The sequence below is a fragment of the Phacochoerus africanus genome, chromosome 10, assembly GCF_016906955.1.
Source record: "Phacochoerus africanus isolate WHEZ1 chromosome 10, ROS_Pafr_v1, whole genome shotgun sequence".
NCBI lineage: Eukaryota > Metazoa > Chordata > Mammalia > Artiodactyla > Suidae > Phacochoerus > Phacochoerus africanus.
In genome coordinates, this window is record NC_062553.1 from 77,329,919 (window position 1) to 77,351,597 (window position 21,679).

Here is a 21,679-nt window from a genome sequence, read left to right on the forward strand (position 1 = left end):
GTGAATCCACAGATGTGGAACCTGAAAATATTGAGGGCTGACTGGGATCATTTCGGGAGTACCAGCAAAGAAAAAAATCTTTAGGTATACTGGCCTCCATCTCAAAATATGACATGAAATATATCATTTCTCTATTCTTAAACAGGTCTGGTAGCGTCACTATTCTTTAAAAAAAAAACCAGTAGAGTCAAACAATAAAGTAAAAAGCAATTTCTAGGGAAGTGAGGCTCGATCATTAAATTACTGATAATCTCTCTTCTGTGCCTACATTTGGGGAGAAACTAATAGTTCCACCGTTTTTATTTCCACACATTTCTGCAAGAAAATGTTGATAAACTATAATATTAAAGGAAAAAATAACTTAAGATGTAATCCATTTATCTTATACATAAATAATATTTCCTTTGACTTAGTAATAAAAATGAGATGGGAACGAAAGTAATTTACTTGCATTTTCTTCCAGAAGCCATTTCTTTACTTGGTAGATAAACAGATTATAACTAACATTTTTCACCTTACAATTACCATAAGGAAAATTTGATTTCTTAATAAATCCAACATTAAGGTAATGTCTGTGCTATACAGAAATACAACATTTTTTTTTATGAAAACCGACTACGCCCTTAAGTATATATAAAATCTGGTTTTTATTGGAAATAGTAACAAGAAATCTGAAGGTAAAAATCTAATCAAGAAGCTAAGTATACTAGGGTTCAGTGATTGTTTTTTCCCTGAAGCCGGCCAATTTCAAAGCAAATTTAATTTGTGTTGCTAAGAAGATGCTTAACTTCTTCTAAATTCAATTGGGATAACAATATTCTTTATGTAGTATGCACCATTAAGCAAAATAAAGTGTTTTTCCTTTTCCTTCCCAAGAAGACCTTGACGTGAAAGTGGTGTCATTGGGAGTACTTAGAAGCCTAAAAATATCTATTTAATGAGTCAGGCATTAAATTTATTTTTGGTGGCTAAGTGGATAATCAAAACAGAAATAACACTTTTTCTAAGGAAGATACAGAAAATCTACTCATTTTTTCCTCCATTAAAACTTCTCAGAAAACGATAAACTAACATTTTTACTCATTCAAGGACATTCAGTATGCTTAAAGCATCAGTATTTCATAAACATTTATTAAAACAAGAGAAGTGTTTATAAAGGAATCCCTCACGACGCGTCGGCACTGAGCTGACCTGGATGACGGCGTTGCAGAACTCCAGCGAGTTCATGAACTGGACCAGGGGCGGGAGCAGGAGCCAGTCGTCCTTGAGAAGGCAGTGCCACTCCTCGCCTTTCTCTTCCAGCTTCGTCGGCAGGGAAGAGTAGAGGCCACTGAGCCCGGTCGCCAGCACCTGGGTCCAGAAACACAAATGGGATAAGCTCTTTCCCCAAGGTCTTACGCTGCAACCAACAGCTCCCAGAAAATGCGACCGCCGCCGCTGGTCCAAAGACCATACTTTAGTTGGGGGGTCTCCTAGAAACAGAGGACACCGGCTGGCTGGGAAGGACCACTCCAGCAGAGGGGCAGGGCACACACGTCATGGGCAAACACACCCGCGGAGGCCAAGGGTTGTTTCTTTCTCCTGTGCCAGACCCACGCAGGGCCGGGGGTGGGGGGTGGGGGGCAGCGGGACCGCAAGATGAAGAAACCGGGATTCTGGCCCCTAGGGTGCTCAGAAGAGGGGCAAGCTCATAAGCGATGGGCTCTATTACAGAACGCTGAGGGCAGATACAGAGGGGGGCCCCCTGCCCTGGCCGCGGCCAGGACAGAAGATCTCACCTAAGACCCAGGAGCAGCTTTATGAGAAGGATTCCCACAGACGTGTCAGAGCTGGTGGCGGACACGTGCATGTTTACACTTTAGCAAAGCGCTTTCATCTCCTCTCCACAAAGCACAGAAAGAAGAAACTGGCGGTCACGGGTCAGGTAGATGTGACAACACTTCAAAGAGAGCTAAAGTGGGTCTAAACTGAAGCCTCAGCAGCAGGAAAAAGAGTGGAGAAAAGTGAGTGTCACATGTGGAGTGGGTGTGAGGGCATTCTCACTACAGCATCCATCAAGCCAGCGATCCAGGCATTAAGCCAAGGCTCTCAAGGTTCACCTCCTCCCTCAGTGCTCCGTCCCTAAATGACACCCACAGCGTTCGGGCTCAGTAACTGAGGGTGAGTGAGGACGCCAAACTGTCACACTATCCAGCTTGGTCATTAAGAAACAGGGATGCCTTTCTGTGGAAAGGTTCACTTGTGCAAAACCAGCTATAATGAAAAAATCATTAATAAAAAAATTTTTTGAAAAGAAATAGGGATGCCTTAAATCAAGAGAGAACTATAGAAAAGGAACACACACAGACGGAGTGTCTCTTGGTTTTCCCTGGTGGAAGTGAAGCATTTCTGGAGTGAAGAACCAGCGGTGGGCAGAGCGGGAGGGCGCACAGGAGTCAGATCCTGCAGGGTTCTGCAGGACAGATGAAGAGTTAGAGCGGCAGCCCAGGGGCCAGATGTGTGGGTCCGAAGCTGAGGAGAGGGATCCAGGTTAGAGACAGAGGTCTGGAGCCATCACATGTAGATGGTACCTGAAGCCATACAGACCAGAGGGAGTGGGGAGGGGGGATTAGTCAGATGAGCCATGAGAGAATAATCCGTAGTGCCTGGCACCAGATACAGAAAGTCAGAAGGATGCATGGGAGTTCCCGACATGGCTCAGTGGTGGTCGACACCAAATCAAACCTCATTTTAAAGGGGACTTTGAGAGTTCCCACCGTGGCTCAGGGGAAACGAATCCAATTAGTATCCACGAGGACACACATTCAATCCCCGGCCTTGCTCAGTGGGTTAGGGCTCTGCTGTTGCCATGAGCTCTGGTGTAGGTCACAGATGCAGCTCAGAATCCCCGTTTCTGTGGCTGTGGTGTAGGCCAGTGGCTAGAGCTCCAATTCGACCTCTAGCCTGGGAACCACCATATGCCTTGGGGGTCAGCCCTAAAAAAGACAAAAGAGACAAAAATTAAATAAATAAAAGGACATGTGGATCCAGTATGCTGAACCTGGAAGAGTCACCTAGAAACCCTGCCTTGCTCCCACCACACCCTCCAATTCCCTCCGTGTAGCAACTGTCTGCCTTGCCTTTATTACTTTATCAGCTGTCTCCTCCATCTCGCCCAGCCTGACCTGTTCACCCCCTGTCCAATCAGAAGCCAGCAGCTCTTCCCAGGAGTTCCCATCCCACCAGCGGCAAAGGACAGGCTTGGGGCTTGAGCACCTGAGGCCTTAGTGCAGAGGAGCAGGAGGGAGACAGAGTAGGGGTAGGGGTATGGACTAGGAGCCCACAGCAGAGGCTGAGGGCAGTGAGATAAAGAGATGAGACCTTTCAATACTGGAAAAATCAAAAGATTAGATACATTTCTCTCTCTCTCTCTCTCTTTTTTTTTTTTTTTTTTGCCTTTTAGGGCCACACCCGAGGCATATGGAGGTTCCCAGGCTAGGGGGTCTAATCAGAGCTACACCACAGCCACAGCAATGCAGGATCTGAGCCTCAACTGCCACCTACACCACAGCGCACGGCAACACCAGATCCTTAACCCATTGAGCGAGGCCAGGGATCAAACCCGCAACCTCGTGTTCTCTTTCCCAGTGGCCTTTATTATTCCTTCATTTATTCACTGACTCATTAAAAAAAAAAAAATCACTGAGCACCTCCAGGACAGGTACTGTGTTAAGTACAGGATGTACAAAAGGAAACAGTGTAGTGAGCTTATCTCTTTTTCAAAATAAGGGTATCTGTGGTCCTAAAGGAAAATGTCCCCTATTTAAAGCATTTAACTCCTTGTCTTCACATCCAAACAAATCATTTTAATTCCAGTTTTGAATGTGACCCCGGTGAGTTGCCTGTTATAAATTAGAAACCTCTGGCAGAAAGAACAGAGACCAAAAGTTCTCCTTGAAGGGAAATCTAATCTTGATGCCACATTTTTAAAATCAATTACATTCGCTAATTCATGCTAAATTAACCACAGAACAAAGGCTTTAATTCTGCATACTACCGATTCCTTAACCACTTTGAGGCTTTGAAGATGAATTCATAAAGACAGGCTTAATTTGCCTGCCTAAAAAGCTGGGAATAACTATTCAGTATATCAATATAATTACAGCAACATTAATTTTCAAATTACATACATCGGTGACAGTAATTAAAAATATCACATACCTAATATTCTTCTTTTTAAAAGGATGCTCTGAAAAGGGCGTGGCTGAGATGCACACAGGGCCTGCCTGTACAGAAGGACAGGGTCGTGGGCCAACTGGATACGGAGATGTTTCGTGTTCTCACCACTAGAAGTGGAGCCAGAGAATGTCTCTGTGACAGTCTTGAGCACAGAAAGAAAGCATGGAAGAAGCATGGAAGAAAACATTCTGCAGACCTAAATAGACACTTCTCCAAAGAAGACATACGGATGGCCAAAGGCACATGAAGAAATACTCTGCATCACTAATTATTAGAGAAACGCAAATCAAAACGACAATGAGGTACCACCTCACACCTGTCAGAGGAGCCATCATTAATAAGTCTACAGGTAACAACTGCCGGAGAGGGTGTAGAGAAAAGGGAACCCTCCTACACTGTTGGTGGGAATGTAAGTTGGTGCAGGCACTACGGAAAACAATATGGAGGTTCCTTAAGAAACTAAAAATCAAACTACCATATAACCTAGCAATCACACTCCAGGGCATATACATATGGACAAAACTTTCATTCAAAAAGATACATGCACCCCTAGGTTCCTGCAGCACTATTCACAAGATCCAAGACATGGAAATAATCTAAATGTCCAGCAACGGATGAATGGATTAAGAAGAAATGGTATATATACACAATGGAATACTAGTCAGCCCTAAACAATAACAAAATAGGTATTCCCATCATGGCTTAGAGGTAATGAACCTGACCAGGATGCAGGTTCAATCCCTGGTCTCACTCAGTGGGTTAAGGATCTGGAGTTGCCGTGAGCTGTGGTGTAGGATACAGATCCAGCTCACATCTGGCATTGCTGTGGCTGTGGTGTAGGCCAGCAGCTGTAGCTCCAATTCAGCCCCTAGCCTGGGAACTTCCAGATGCCATGGGTGCAGCCCTAAAAAGCAAAAAAAAAAAAATTAAACAAAAAAGAACAAAATAATGCTATTTTCAGTAACATGGGTAGAATTAGAGATTTTCTAGTAAGTGAAGTAAGTCAGAAAGAGAAAGACAAATACCATATGATATCACCTATATGTGGAGTCTAAAATATGGCACAGATGAACCTAACTACAGAACAGAAACAGACTCAAAGGCATAGAGAACAGACTTGTGATTGCACAGGGCAAGGTGGGAGCAATTGGGTTGGACAAGGAGTTTGGGATTAATAGATGCAAACTATTACATTGAGAATGGATAAGCAATGAGGTTCTGCTGTATAGAACAGGGAACTATAATCGATCACTTGCGATAGAACATGATGGAACATAATATGAGAAAAAGAATATATATATTCGTATGACTGGGTCACGTTGCTGTCCAGCAGAAATTGACAGAACATTGTAAATCAACTTTAATAAAAAAAAATAAAAGAAAAAAACATTCTGCAGAATAAAGGGTACTACGCAGTCTTAAGATTCCAAAGCTTTACTGCTAATGTTTATATCATCCTTTCCAAAAGTGTGCTCAGAGATCAGATTCCTTCAACCAATCCACATAACATTTCTAGAACACCATCTAGAGACCAACCAGAACACTGAACAAGTAAGACAAGCTCAGAAGGAAGAGGTTGCTAATAAACTAATAAACGCAAGAGAGCCCATTACTACTCAGAGAGATGCAGGGCGCCCTGGGGAACAGGAAGTACAGAAAGGCAGGGCAACAATAGGTCTGTGCCATCAAACACTTGGAAAATCATCTGTAATCTATTTACTTTTCAGTTTCATTTTTAACTTAAAAATATATAGACCATTCAACAGCTAATATTTTAAAAAATGCTCATCCACTATTTTAGCCTTTCACCTTACCACAAAAATAGTCATTATAAAACATTATATTTATTCCCAACACTTTAAGTATGGACCCAGTATTTTTTATTTCTCTTCTCTCAAGAGTCTTAAAAAAAAACAATCACCAGGAGTTCCTGCTGTGGTGCAAGGGACTGGCGGTGTCTCTGGAGCACTGGGAGGCAGCGTTTTTTTTGTTGTTGTTTTTTTAGGGCCGCACCCATGGCATATGGATGTTCCCAGGCTAGGGGTCGAATCCAAGCTACAACTGCCAGCCCACGCCACTGCCACAGCAATGCAGGATCCAAGCCGTGTCTGCAACCTACACCACAGCTCACAGCAATGCTGGATCCTTAACCCACCGAGTGAGCCCAGGGATCGAACCCGCAACCTCATGATTACTAGTCAGATTCATTTCTGCTGCACCACAATGGGAACTCCTGGAAGGCAGGTTTGATCCTCTGCCCGGCACAGTGGGTTAGTCCAGCATTACCACAGCTGTGGTGTATCTGGCAACTGCAGCTCAGATTCAATCCCTGGCCCAGGAACTCCATGTACCAAGGGGCAGCCGAAAAAGAAAAAGAAAACTAATCACCATATAAAACCATGAGGACGACAGACCGCTTGCCCGCTAGCAGTATAGCATGGTAATGGTTGAGACTGTGGATTTCAATATCAGACGCCCGTGGTTTTGAACCTGACTCTGCCATTTACAGGCAGTTATCAAAGTCCTCTAAAGGGCAGTTTCTTCACTGAGTCGCTACAACGATGAAAGGAAAGAGTGCAGGTAAAGAGGTGGGCATCCTGGCTTAGACACAGCAGTCTGGAATGGAGGGAGTCAAGACGGCATGCACAGCGCAGGGAACAGGTCAGGAAAGGACCATCCATAAACATCTAATAGGACCCAGTTAATTTCAGCAAAAACAAAAAGATTTTCAGCAGATGGCTTTAGTCTGAAGCTAGCAGCAAAACACCTGGCGGGGACCATTTGAGATAACTTGCCAAAATAAAAAGCCTCATAAATTTCAGATAGGGGATACATAACTTTCCACCTGCGGCTGTGTACTTAAAGGTTGCTCATTTCAATTTGCATTTCCTAGCGTGCAGAAAACAGCCTTGTTTTCTACTTTTGTCAACATGTAACAAGTGACAAGGGCTTAATCATCAATACTTGGTTTAGAAAAAAAAAATCAAAAGAAGGGTGGCACAGAGGGTTGAGGACCTGGCACTGTCACTGCTGTGGCTCATGTCACTGTTGTGGCGCAGGTTCAAACCCTGGCCTGGGAACTTCTGCAAGTTCTTCTGTAAGGTCTTCAGATCAACCACAGAACAGAAGTTTCCAAAAGTGATCCGGTTTCCTGAAAAAGTCACCACTCTTCCCAAAGCCTGATGCTAACACAGCTTGACAATCATACTAATTAGAGAAAGCTTTTTGCCAGTTGTGATCCTTAGCCGGATGGTTAATAGAGTCTGCTTTTATCTTCAACATAAAGAGCTCTTTTTTTTTTTAATTATGTTGTCAGATGTAATTATAGGAAACTAGGTACAAATGAGATTATGGGATCTATCCTGAGGGGCAACTTAACACAACGAAACTCTGTGTTCCATTCTAGCAAATAAGGTCAGCTGAATATGTTTTTTTCTCCAACTTTAATGAACTGTACAGTGTTTTAAAACATGTTTTTATAAAAGCAACAATTACTCAATGAAATCTGCCTAGAACTGAAGAAGCGGAAATCTAAATATTAAAAACACATTCTATCCTAGACCTCGTATATTTAAGTTTTTAAAATATGAAATATTACAAACATACAAAACAGAATAGAACAGAAAACCACCCCCAAGATTTTAACAGACTGGTAACAAATTGTCATGCTTTCTTCAGAGCACTCTTTGTTTTTTCAAAAATAAAACATTGCAAATAGAGCTAAAGCCTATTCCAATTCCATTGCCATCCCTGCTCCTTCCTTTGCCCCCCAAAGCACCCACAGTCCTGAACAACTTAGTACATAGTATTCCTATGCTTGTTTTTTGTCTGTTTGTTTTTCTTTTTTTGGCTGCCCCACAGCATATGAAGCTCCTGGGCCAGGAGTCAGCTCCAAGCCGCAGTTGTGACCTACACCACATCTGTGACCTATGTCATGGTGGCAGCAACGCCAGATCCTTTAACCTACTGCACTAATCTGGGGGTTGAATATGCGTCTTTGCATGGCAGAGATGCCACTGAACCCACTGCCCCACAGTGGGAACTCCCCTTGCTGGTTTTTGTATTTCTCCTGCATTCATATGCTCCAAAAAAATAGTATACATGAAGATTTTGTCTGAAAATTGCATGGAAATTTAATTACATATGTATTACATTTAGTATGTAAATATTAACATTATATGTAACCTTCTGCTCCTTTGTAGATTTTATGTTTTTTGTTTTTAGGTTTGTCGGCACTTACAAATATAAATGCAGTTACATGCTAATAAATGTGATTCGTTAATTAATTCAAGTATAATTGACTTCTATTAGTTTCAACACAACTCAGATAGGAATTTGCCATTTTTATAGATTATACTCTGTTCAAAGTTATTATAAAATATTGACTGTATTCCCCGTGCTGTACATTATGTTCTTATAATTTATTTATTCTATACTAGTAGTTTGTGCCTCTTAATCCCCTTCACCTATTTTGCCCTGATCTGGACCCCCCTTCCCTTCGATAACCAGGAGTTTTTTTCTCTGTATCTGTTACTGTTGTCATATTTGTTCATTTGCTTTATTTTTTATATACCACATATAACTGAAAACAGTTTCTCCTGATTTATTTCACCAAGCATAATAGCCTCCAGGTCTATCCATGCCATTCCAATGGCAAAATGTCATTCTTTTTATGGCTGAGCAGTATTCCATTTTTATCCAAAGAAAACAAAACTTTAATTTGAAAAAGACATATGCGCCCCAAAGCTTACAGCAGCATTATTTATAATTGCCAAGATATGGAAGCAACCTAGCATCCAACAGATGAATAGAGAAAGAAGATGTCATATACATACATGTGTGTGTATACATACATACATATAAAATATGTGTGTATATACATATATACACATACAGTGTAATATTGCTCAGTGATTCATTCATTTTTGAATGCTCACTGACATAGAATAAACCAGTTTATCTTACCCTTAATATAGTTCCTTTTTGTTCTTTTCCTCAGATCACTATTCTATAGAATATCTTTTTGCCTGCATCCTTGTAAACATGTGCCAGATTTTCCTAGGACAGTTATCTAGAAGTGAAGGCACAGGATCACATGGTATGCAAATATTCATTTCATTAAATATTGCCGTACTGCTTCTCTGAGTTGCGGTACCAATGTATATTCTCAAGAGTTCCTGTTTTTCCACCCCCTTGACAGCACTTGGTATTATCAGATGTCTAATCATTAGCCACTCGGATGCTGTTATCTGGTGTCTCATTGTGGATTCAATTTATATGTCCCTGATGTTAGGTAAGATGACCACATTTTCATACATTTATCAGCTTTGGGCGTCTTCTGAGAATTATCCATTCATATTTTTGCCCATGTTTCATCATTTTCTTATTAATGTGTAGTATTACAAATATTTTCATATACTTGGGGTACCAACCATTTGTAGTTATGTGTGGTGCAAATATCTTCTCCCAATGTGTGCTTTTGTTCTTTTTTTTTTTTTGTCTTTTTGCCTTTTCTTGGGCCGCTCCCACGGCATATGGAGGTTCCCAGGCTAGGGGTCAAATCGGAGCTGTAGCCACTGGCCTCCACCAGAGCCACAGCAACTCGGGATCTGAGCCGTGTCTGCAACCTACACCACAGATCACGGCAATGTCGGATCCTTAACCCACTGAGCAAGGCCAGGGATCAAACCCGCAACCCCATGGTTCCTAGTTGGATTCGTTACCCACTGAGCCACAATGGGAACTCTGTTTTTGTTCTTAACTCTAGTCTTTTCTTTATGATTTGTGCTTTAGAGGAAGTCTTAACATTTCACTACTTAATGCACAAGGTTGTATTAAGCACTTGTTCCTTGAGTCAGACCTTCCACGTTCAAATCTTGACCCTTTGTCTTATCAGCCATGTGGCCTTGAATGATTTTACTTAAGAATATTGTGCCTGGATTTCTTCATCTATAAAAAGGGAATAACACTAGTACCTACAGTTGTGAGGATTAGATGAGTTGATACAAATAAAGCACTAAGAACACCGTCTGAAACATAGTAAGTGCTCAACAAATATATTATTGTTACCAATAATATTATTCATAATTATTTCGGCCATTTTTGACCTTTTTTACACTTTTATATGACTTTCAGCATCAATTTGTCATTCCGTGAAAAAAAAAAAAACTCTATTTGGATTTTAACTCTCATTAACACCTCACAAAATGCACCTTATAATTAACAAAGGGAAAATTTTACCTGTACAGCAGAGGGATCTAAGGGTCATCACCTTATATGACCCAAGTGATCAGGCATGGCATCACCCACAGCAGGATAACCTAACACCTGCTTCTTGATGTGTCACCTGTATTCTTACCAAATGTTTTTAACCTGAATTTAATCAAGCATTTAGACCTAGCTCCCAATTTGTCAGAAATACAAGTCATAGGGATAAGTCAAGCTACACAAAAAAGAAACTCAGAATGTGGGGCTTCTACCGACAATGGCTGATCTCTTAAAAAGTCCACTGTCATGGCAGGGGGTAGGGAGGAGTGGCAGGCTGTTATAGATTAATAGGGACTAAAGAGATATGACGTCAGAAATATATGCAAACAACGCAACTCATAGGGGCTTAATTTCCAAAATATGCAAACAGCTCATACAACTCAACAACAAAAAAGCAAACAAGCCAATCCAAAAATGGGCAGAAGGACTAAATAGACATATCTCCAAAGAAGATATATGGATGGCCAACAGGGATATGAAAAAGATGCTCAACATAGCTAATTATTAGAGAAATGCAAATCAAAACTATAATGAGGTACCACCTCACACCAGTCAGAATAGGCATCATTAATAAGTTGACAAACAAATGCTGGCAAGGGTGTAGAGAAAAAGGAACCATCCTACATTATTGGTGGGAATGTAAATTGGTGTGGCCACTTTAGAAAATAGTATAGAGGTTCCTCAAAAACTAAAAATAGAGCTGTCATATGATCCAACAATCCCACTCCTGGGCACATGTCTACACAAAACTGTAATTCAAAATGGTACATGCACCTCTATGTTCATAGCAGCACTATCCACAAGAGCCAAGACATGGCAACAACCTAAATGTCCACCATACAGATGGGCAAGGATGTGGTACATATATACAATGGAATACTACTCAGCCATAAAAAGAACAAAATACTGCCACTTGCAGCAACATGCATGGAATACAGATGATCATACTAAGCAAAGTAAGTCAGAAAGAGAAAGATAAATACCATATGATATCATTTATATGTGGGAATCAAAATATGACACAAATGGACATTTATGAAGCAGAAACAGACTCACAGACACAGAGAACAGACTTGTGGTTGCCAAAAGGGAGGTGGGATGGGGTGGGGACGGAGTGGGAGTTTGGCAGATATAAACTAGTGTATGCAGGATGAATAAACAACAAGGTCCCACTGTACCGACAGGGAACTTTATCAATATCCTGTGATAAACCATAAGGGAAAAGAATATGAAAATGAATGTATACATATGTATATCTTACTCACTTGGCTATACAGAAGATATCAACATAAAATTGTAAATCAATTGTATGGCAATATTAGAAAGATTTAAAAAATAAATATGACAGTCAGAAATGTACCCTGTATTGGACTTCAGTTTTGAGGGGAAAAAATCTGTATAAGTCATCTGGGGCATAACTGAACTGAATATTTGATTATATTATATAATTATTGTATAATTTTCTTCGGTATAGTAACATTGAGATTATACAGGAGTAGGTGCTTATTGTGGGAGCTACATACTAAAGTATCTTATGTCTGTAACTTAATTTCAAATGTCTATAATTTAATTTCAAACGGTCCAGTGAAAAACAAATAAAAAGGGTAGATGATAAATATGCCAAAGTATGACAAAATATCGACAGTTTTGAATTTATGTGGTGCATATATGGTGTCCATTTCAGTAACCTTCCAAGTTTTCTGTATTTTGCTTTTTTTTTTTTTTGTCTTTTTAGGGCCGAACCCGTGGCATATGGAGGTTCCCAGGTTAGGGGTCCAATAGGAGCCACAGCTGCCAGCCTATACCACAGCCACAGCAACACCAGATCCGAGCCGTGTCTGTGACCTACACCACAGCTCAGGGCTACGCAGGATCCTTAACCCACTGAGCGAGGCTAGGGATCGAACCCTCATCTTCATGGATGCTAGCCGGGTTCGTTAACCACTGAGCCACAACAGGAACTCCTGTATGTTGCTTTTTTCATAACAAAAAGTTGTTTAATATAAATTGCATTAACTTGATGGGGATTTATAGGAAAGTCTCATCTACACATTATCTACAAACTACAGGGATTTTTATTTATTATGATCTTTTATGCCCTTCAATAAAGTTATATAAATTCCCCCCCCCTTTTTTTTACATATTCATTAGATTTATTCAGGCTACCTTAGAATTGTGGGGTTTTTTTTTTAAGGTATCTTTTTAAAATCACTGTGCATATTGAACAGGTGATCTACCCAAATATTTTCAATATTGATTTGTTTCAATACCTACACCCTTCTTTAATAGCAGAAGTACCCAAAGCAATTCAAAGCAGCCCTTTGTGCAGCTTCTTCATGGAATGGTTCATTGTTTAATAAGTTTCTGCCTCTCCAACACCACTCAGACCCAGCTCTTCCAACCCCTTTTTTCTTTCCCTAATGTGTGTCCCAGCTTCCTGAGCAACTCCCAGACTTACATACATTAAATGCCTACAGGAATTCTGATTACATTCTGTTCTTGATCATATGTCTTTAAGAACTCTCCAAACTGCATGACTGTGGCCACAGTGGTCAGCAGAATAATGGTCCCCCCAAAGCTGTCTACATCCTAATTCCTGGGCCTGTGAACTAATTAGGTTACGTGATAAAGGAATATTGAGTTTGCAGATGGAATGAAGGGTGCTCATCAGCTGATGGTTCAATAGAGAGAGTCTCCTGAATGAGCTGGGTAAGCTCAGTGCAATCACAGGGTCCTCAAAGGTGGAAGAGGGAAACAGAAGAGCAGCGTCAAGACGGAGGCTCTACGACAAAAGGATGGCCAGAGAGATGCGACAACCCTGACTGTGACATCGGGGGAGGGGGGCATGAGGTAAGGAATGTGGGTGGCCTCTAGAAGCTGGGGAGAGCAAGGAAATGGGAGAGTCCCAAGAAAAGAGTGCAGCCCTACCAACATCTTGACTTTAGCGCCATGAGACCTGCTGGCCTACAGTGAGACAATTCTACTCTAATAATCTGTATTGTTAAAAGCCAAAGTTTTCGGTAATGTGTTACAGCAACAATAGAAAACTAATACAGGAGTTCCCGTCGTGGCTCAGCAGAAATAAATCTGACTAGCATCCATGAGGACACAGGTTCGGTCCCTGGCCTCTCTCAGTGAGTTAAGGAGCCAGCATTGCCATGAGCTATGGTGTAGGTCGCAGATGCCACTTGGATCCCGCGTTGCTATGGCTGTGGTTAGGGTGGTGGCTACAGCTCTGATTAGACCCCCAGCCTGGGTGTGACCCTAAAAAACACACACAAAGAAAAGAAAATCAATACAGCAATGTGTTTCAAACATGCTCTGATTCAGGGTGAGAAGTCACATTTTTATCTTAAGATATAGTCTTTAGAAAGAGTTTATAATGGAGTTTATAATCCTGTTGAAGGAGATAAGGAGGGAGATTTAATTTATTGGCACAGATGAAGGGAATCAGTTCTTTGCTCCCAGTCTGACTCTCCACCTTTGCTCAATCTTATTCCACTGGTCAGAAGCCAGAAGAGAAGAGACACATGGTGCGCTGAACTTAACAGAAATTCTGTTTTTACATTTTTTTTTAATTCATTTGTTTCCCCAGAAATAAATATTCACCAGACCCTAGGTGACCCTGGTTTATTCGTCAAAATAGGCATTTAGTAGGACACAGAAGATCACTGCTTTTGAACCTCAAAGCAAAATACAGGGTGTTACAAGGATTGCTGTTAGCATTTGGGGCAGGTCACTTCTTTACTGTAGGTGACTGTTCCACAAACCACTGGACATTAAATATCCCTGGCCCCTGCATGCTAAATGCCAGCTGACCTCCCTCCCAGGCCACCCCATGTCCCTTGACAACCAAATACACCCCACACACATTTCTAAATGCCCTCCAAACGCCCTCGCCCTTGGTCAAGAACTACCCACACAGTGTAATTAACAATGAATCTAATCTACTAATGGCAACTTGCCTGGCCTGTTACAATAAAACTCACTGATGGTTTTCCACACTATTCCAGCAGAATCGGAATATTTAAGGCAATATAAAGAAACACAATGAGATGCTTGGTAAAAAGAACAGAAATGGAAACAAACTGGAAATGTTCACTGAGTTGGGAAAATAAAAATCGCTGTTGCCCAACATCTGACAAACCCGAAGAAGATATAAATGTATAAATCTGTCATTTAAATCCCCCTTCCAAAGATGACATTAACACCAAAAAATCATCAGAGCCGTGTGGCATCTTAAGAGTCGCAGATAGCACCCATTACTTTTTAGAACTATGACTGGGCCTGGCTATTTCACACTAAACCAATGATTTAAGAAACTATACAGAGTAGAGTATTTCTTGGTACCTCACACTGTAAATATGTATTTTTTAAAAATAAAATCAGTGCTTTGGATCTACAATTATGGTCATTATCTCACTGGGAAACAAATTCATTTGTGAAACCAGCTGTGAGAGGTCTCACCATATGTCATGATTCACTGGCTCAAAGAAAAGCTAAGAATACAGAAAAAGCAGCTTTTACCAACTGCTCAGGATATGCTCTTAGAAAAAAACTGAAACAGTTCCTAACCCAACAGAAGTGAACCAAGAAATTGTAACACACATTTTTTTGGGGGGGGGGGGTGGCCACACCCATGTCATGCAGAAGTTCCTGGGCCAGGGATCAAACCCATGCCACAGCAGTACACAGAGCCACAGCAGTGACAATGCCAGACCCTTAACCTGCTGAGCCACCAGGGAACTCCTACAGAGTTTCCTCTGTTGGCTTATTTTGAGCTGAGACTGCTCACCCAGTTAGCCCCTCAACTTAGATTCCTCTGCTCCCTCCAAAAGATTTCCTCTAAACATCTTTCCATCGAAGGTGCCAAACACAGCTTGCTGAAAAGAAAGGAATAAAAAAGTATTTATCAGTAGCTCGGGAGAGGAGAAGAGGACTGGGTGGACAAGAACTGAAGGAGAAGGCCTTACTGGACAGAAGTAGGTGTTCTCCACGATATGTTGGGCCACCATGCTGTTCTCGGCAGAGAGAGACATGATGAAGAGCAGAGCATCCCGGGCCTGCTGGCCTACCGTCCCCTCCCGGTGGATGAAGGGAATCAGGAGGGAGAAGATGAGGAAGTTGGCAGCCCCTTGGTCCTCACTGGTGTGGAAGAAGAGCTCCAGGATGGACGGGTCTTTGGCAAGAATAGAACAGAGCTGACTGAGCAGGACAACCAGCTTCCCCTCCACGGCAGGGGTGGCCGTTCCCGAGCAAGAGCTCAGCAGCATCATCAGGGGCTTCAGGATGGGCTTGTGGTGCAGCAGAGGCTGGTGTGACTGGGTGACCAGCATCTCGTACATCTTCAGCTGCTCCATTTTAGTCTCATCGGTAAATTCCCGCCTCAGGCTCCAAAGGAAGAGCTTCTCCATGATGTTCTCCGAGACCACAAATTCCAGGATTGGCCCCATGGCAGCGTCCTTGGCCTGCTCTTCAATCAGCAGGAAGAGCATATGTTCTACATAGTTCTGCACAGCACTGGCCTCATCTGAAGGGATGGACCCATACTTTGCCTGGGTGTTCTTCAAGGGGTCGTGCTTCTCTAAGATCTTCACAACCTGTAACCAAATCAAACATCTATCATCCATCTGTAGCTTACCATAACTATGAAGACACACCACACTAACTGTACCACGTATTCAAAGAAAAAGCAGGAACCAGGGCCCCCCAGCAAGACAGATGTGAGAGCTCTGTGTCTCCCTCTCATGAGACTAAAATGAAGGCGTTGAACTACAGAAAGAAGGCATTTGACATTGTTGGATTACAATAGTTAAAAAATGTTGGCAATCTAAAATCTCAAAGAAAGTAGGATGGTTATGTAAATTAGGCTGCATGCATTTCTGGGTCCATTATTATGAAGACTATTGAGCAAAATAAAAAAAAACTCTAAGGGAACCAGGAATTGACAGAATGTAAATCAATAAGAAAAAAAATGTAAAAACCTCTAAATGATATGTTAAATAAAAAATAAGTTACTTGTATATAGTTAGACCCATCATTATCAAAACTATGTCAAAAAAAAAAATGCAAGTCAAAGAAGACTGAAAACAACATGGAACAATAGTCATCATTTTTGTGTTCAAAGTGACAAGATCTTAAATTTTTCCTAACTGTCAAGGATATAATAGTGCTTTTAAATTTTAAAATACATTAAATAAGTAAGACTACCAGTATTCACATATAAACAGACTCGATTTGGAGATTTCAACAATGGAACACAGCTCCTCAAATTTGACAGAACAATATCCTTCCCTCCACATGGGTCGGTACCCTCTTCAACCAAGCATGCATCATTAGGAAGGATGAAAGGAAACTGACAGACAAGAGATGCCACCTACCAGAATCACCCCTAACATATGACATATGTTGAAATTTTTTAAATGAAGGGTTTGCAAACTGTGTGTGTGTGTATATATAGGATATTGCAAAGTATATGTATATATAGGATGGATAAACAACAAGGTCCTACTGTAGAGCACAGGGAACTATATTCAACATTGTGATAGACCATAATGGAAAAGAATATGAAAAAGAATATATGTATATATGTATAAGCTGAGTCACTTTGCTATACAGCAGAAATTATCACAACATTGTAAATCAACTATACATCAATAAAATTTTATTTTCTTTTTTTATTTTTTATTTATTTTTTTCTACTGTACAGCATGGGGACCAAGTTACACTTACATGTATACATTTTTTTTTCCACCTTTTGTTCTATTGCGATGTAAGTATCTAGACATAGTTCTCAATGCTACACAGCAGGATTTCATTATAAATCCATTCCAAGAGCAATAGTTTGCATCCATTAACCCCAAGCTCCCGATCCCTCCCACTCCCTCCATCTCCCCCAGGGCAGCCACAGGTCTATTCTCCAGGTCCATGACTTTCTTTTCTGTGGAAACATTCATTTGTGCTGTATATTAGATTCCAGTTATAAGTGACATCATATGGTATTTGTCTTTGTCTTTCTGACTCATTTCCCTCAGTATGAGAGTCTCTAGTTCCATCCATGTTGCTGTAAATGGCATGATGTCATTCTTTTTTATGGCTGAGTAGTATTCCATTGTGTATATATACCACATCTTCCTAATCCAGTCATCTGTCGATGGACATTTGAGTTGTTTCCATGTCCTGGCTATTGTGAACAGTGCTCCAATGAACATGCAGGTGTATGTGTCTTTTTCAAGGAAACTTTTGTTGGGATATATGCCCAAGAGTGGGATTGTGGGGTCATATGGTAGTTCTATGTATAGATTTCTAAGGTATCTCCAAACTGTTCTCCATAGTGGCTGTACCAGCTTACATTCCCACCAACAGTGCAGGAGGGTTCCCTTTTCTCCACACCCCCTCCAGCACTTGTTATTTGTGAACTTATTAATGATGGCAATTCTGACTGGTGTGAGCTGGTATCTCATGGTATAAAAAAAATTTTTTTAAGTTTTTTTGTTTGGGGAGGGTTGTGTGTTTGTGTGTGTGTGTGTGTGTGTGTGTGTGTGTGTGGCCTGCAGCATGCGTAAGTTCCCAGCCCAAGGACTGAACCTGAGCCCACAGCAGTGATAACACCAGACCCTTAACCTGCTGAAGGAGGAGGGAACTCCAAAAAAATTGAAAGGTCTGAAGTATGCATTTCTTTAAGCCAGAAAAAAAAAAATGCCGAGATAATCAATTACAAAATAAATCTCTAAAAGCACAGGGTTTCTGTTTGGGGTGATGAAATTGTTTTGGAAATAGTAGTGTGATGGTTGCATGACATGAATGTGGTTAATGTCATTGAATTATATACCGAAAATGATTAGGAGAGTAAACTTCATGTGTGTGTGTATGTATATTACATACACCATCAACATTTTTTAAAAAATCAATTGACAGTTAAAAAACAAACAAATGAACAAAAAAAAAACACCCTAGTTAGGTCGCATGACAGCCCGGGTGTTTCTCTCACCACCACTGGTATTCGAGTGCTTTCTACCCCTTCTTCGCCCATCAATACTGAACTTCTGCTCTGGAGCTTGAAAATTGAAACAATTTTGTATCTCAACCTCCGTTTAACTTTATGACTTGGAATTTCTATGATAATATCTGTTCAATTTACTTCCTTTAGAGTGTGTACACATGTTAATTTTTGAACAATCAAACATTTTATCCATGAATTTAACTTGCTCCTTTTTGCCTTTCTGAACTGCACGCTACATGGACTATGGTTAACTTCTGCCCTACCCTCCCAGCCCAGCTCTAAGACATGCCGCTGCATGTTTTGGTATTTAGGTTATAGAATTTTTGCAAGTCACTGCGGAGGCCACAAAAGGACAATGCTACGTCAGCATGCGTGAGCAATGAGGGAACTTTATTTCTCAGGGAAAAGTCTAACCATTTCCCCTGGCAGAAGCAGGGTAAAGGAACCTTTAGCGACCTGGCTAGTATATCCTTAGGAATGAATAGATTTCCACAGAATCTGTAATCTCCACCAATTGCCATTATAAAGTTTACAGTACTACCAGGAAAAAATACCCAACACTCTTGAGCTGACACTTGCAACAAGGAAGGCCTTGGTGAGCAGCTACCCAGAAGGTGCCCAGTTCAATGACTGCTGGCCCAAGTCTACCCAGCGGCCACCCGTCTCCTTCACTGCATGCCAGACTCCAGACTTCCCCTCCCCTTCCCCACCCTCTAGAACTCCTCAGAGACTTAAGGACCTCACTGGGACCTAACATCCTTTCCCTTTGCTCTGGCCTTGACAACAGCTCAGAGCGCTGGACTGCAGTACCATACTCGTCCAAAAGGGGGCTCCACCTGAGCACAGCTCACTCTCCAACCCCAAAGCCCTAACTTCAAGGTTCCACATTCTGAAGAACAAATTAGCTCTACAGGTTATCAGTTCTATAATCTCAAAGTCCACACGTTGAGTTTACTTATGAGAGCTATCTACACAGCTAGGCCTCAGGGTAGAAATGTAATTATACTTCTCATGTGTGCTCAGACTATCTAAACTGTCTAAAATTGGGACTGTGCCTTATATACCGATAGCAGCACAGCAAATTAGCTCAATCTTTCTGGAAAACAATCTGGCAATATGTAACAAAAGCTATGAAACTGTTCCGTCCCTTTGACTTGTTAATCTCACTTTGGGGAAAATGCTCCAAGTAAACAACCCAAAAATAATTTGTTTAAAAATGTTCACACCAATGATATTTTCCATAATGAAAAATAAACATATTACTGACCCACACAGTCAAGAATAAGAGAATTATAATCATATTGTTATATCACCATACTCTAAAGCTATTAAAAATAAACAGTAAGTGAATCGTATTGTTACATGACAATTTATACATGAAATAAATAATTTAAAAACTAAATATATTGACAAATAGACACATGATGAGAAGTGAGTCTGAAAAGATATAAAGGCAGAGATCCTGTTGTGGCTCAGTGGAAACAAATCTGACTAGCATTCATGAGGACGCAGGTTCTATCCCTGGCCCCGCTCAGTAAGTTAAGGATCTGGCATTTCCATGAGCTGTCAGGTAGGTCACAGATGCGAGTCAGATCTGGCGTAGCTGTGGCTGTGGTATAGGCCATCAGCCACAGATCCGATTCAACTCCTAGCCTGGGAACCTACATATGCCACGGGTGTGGGCCTAAAAGACAAAAAAAAAAAAGAAAAGAAAAGATATAAAGGAGATTTTAAGGTTAATTAGTTCTTCTTTCCTATAAACTGATCTAATCTCATAACACAAGTAAAAATTTAAAAGCAAAGTAATTTTGTACTCATGTCTACAAAAAGGACCAAAACACTGAGTTAAAAAATTCTCAGAAATTCCTAAGCAACCTACATTTTTATATATGCATATGTATTTATACTATATGCCTGCCTATAAATATTTATTTCATATCTAAATGTATGTATGTAATATAAAGCAAAGCTATTTACATGATCTCAAGTTAACATTTTTCTCATGAATTTTTATTTTATTTTTTTTTGTCTTTTTGCCATTTCTTGGGCCGCTCCCTCAGCATATGGAGGTTCCCAGGTTAGGGGTCGAATCAGAGCTGTAGCCGCCGGCCTATGCCAGAGCCACAGCAATGCCAGATCCGAGCCACGTCTGCGACCTACACCACAGCTCATGGCAATGCCGGATCCTTAACCCACTGAGCAAGGCCAGGGACCGAACCCACAACCTCATGGTTCCTAGTCAGATTCGTTAACCACTGCACCATATCACGATGGGAACTCCATATTTTTCTCATGAATTAATCTTCATTTGTATTACTTAGTCCAATGCTCTCCTCTGCAAATTCCTACTTTGGGGTGGGAGGTGTGGTGAAAATCCTAAAAAGAAAACTAGATCTTTGGACAGACTATAAACTATTTTCCAGCTTTTAAATTGAAGCATCTCTCCTTAGAGCAGCTCCTTTCCACCATCTTCTGGGTTCAAGGGCAAGGAAACATGGGAACAGGGCTGTAATAACCCACAGAGAGAGAAGCTTTGTTGATCATCTGGAACCAAGCCCTCTGCTCACTCCCAGGCCTGGCCCAGTGTTTTACTGCCTGGAAAACGGGTGTTCCAACCGGGCCTGTGAGTCATGCAATAGCCAAAGAGCAGTAAAGTGCTGATGCTGTTGCCACTTGTCCTTAACGTCCCTCCTTAGGTGCAGGGACCCTCCCAGGCCACCTCCCTTTCCCTTCCAGGCAGACACACCTGTGACCTGCTTCTGCAAATGGGCTCGGCCCACACCCTCTGCCTGGTTCCCACCTGACAGGGCATATATGCCTAAGAAGATTCTTAGCAAGAGCACAGCAAGACTGAATCTCCAAGACCTTCTGTTCTGAGGCCTCAGGTTAGCTGCCCAGACGGTGTCACAGTTTATTCAGTTTCTGGAGGCTGACTCCTGGTGTGACCTTGACTCTTCCTTACTCTTTCCTTCTGTGTGCTCTTCCCAAACCACTCCCACCACACTCCAATATTCCTCACTGCTGCCCAGTCTCACCTAGTTATCTCCCATGGACCCACGACCGCACGCTGCTCACAGTGGCTTCTCCAGGCCTGGCCCACTCCTCTGATTACCCCCATCTTATACTTTCAAACTTGCCTCTGATTCCCCAGCCCCAGCTGCCTCTCCGCTACATACTCTGCATCTCAGGGAT

General features: G+C 41.5%; 1 protein-coding gene across 3 annotated transcripts in view; it reads right to left on the reverse strand.

Annotated features, from left to right (window-relative positions):
• The window catches only part of FHIP1A (FHF complex subunit HOOK interacting protein 1A), a 272,404-nt gene that overhangs the window by 70,680 nt on the left and 180,045 nt on the right, over nucleotides 1-21,679 (reverse strand). For all 3 annotated transcript variants that reach the window (XM_047798353.1, XM_047798351.1, XM_047798352.1), the window contains 2 exons: nucleotides 15,459-16,085; nucleotides 1,192-1,350 (listed from right to left, as the gene is read on the reverse strand). In XM_047798353.1, the coding sequence (XP_047654309.1) occupies nucleotides 1,192-1,350; nucleotides 15,459-16,085 (786 nt within the window). The remainder of the gene's footprint in view (nucleotides 1-1,191; nucleotides 1,351-15,458; nucleotides 16,086-21,679) is intronic.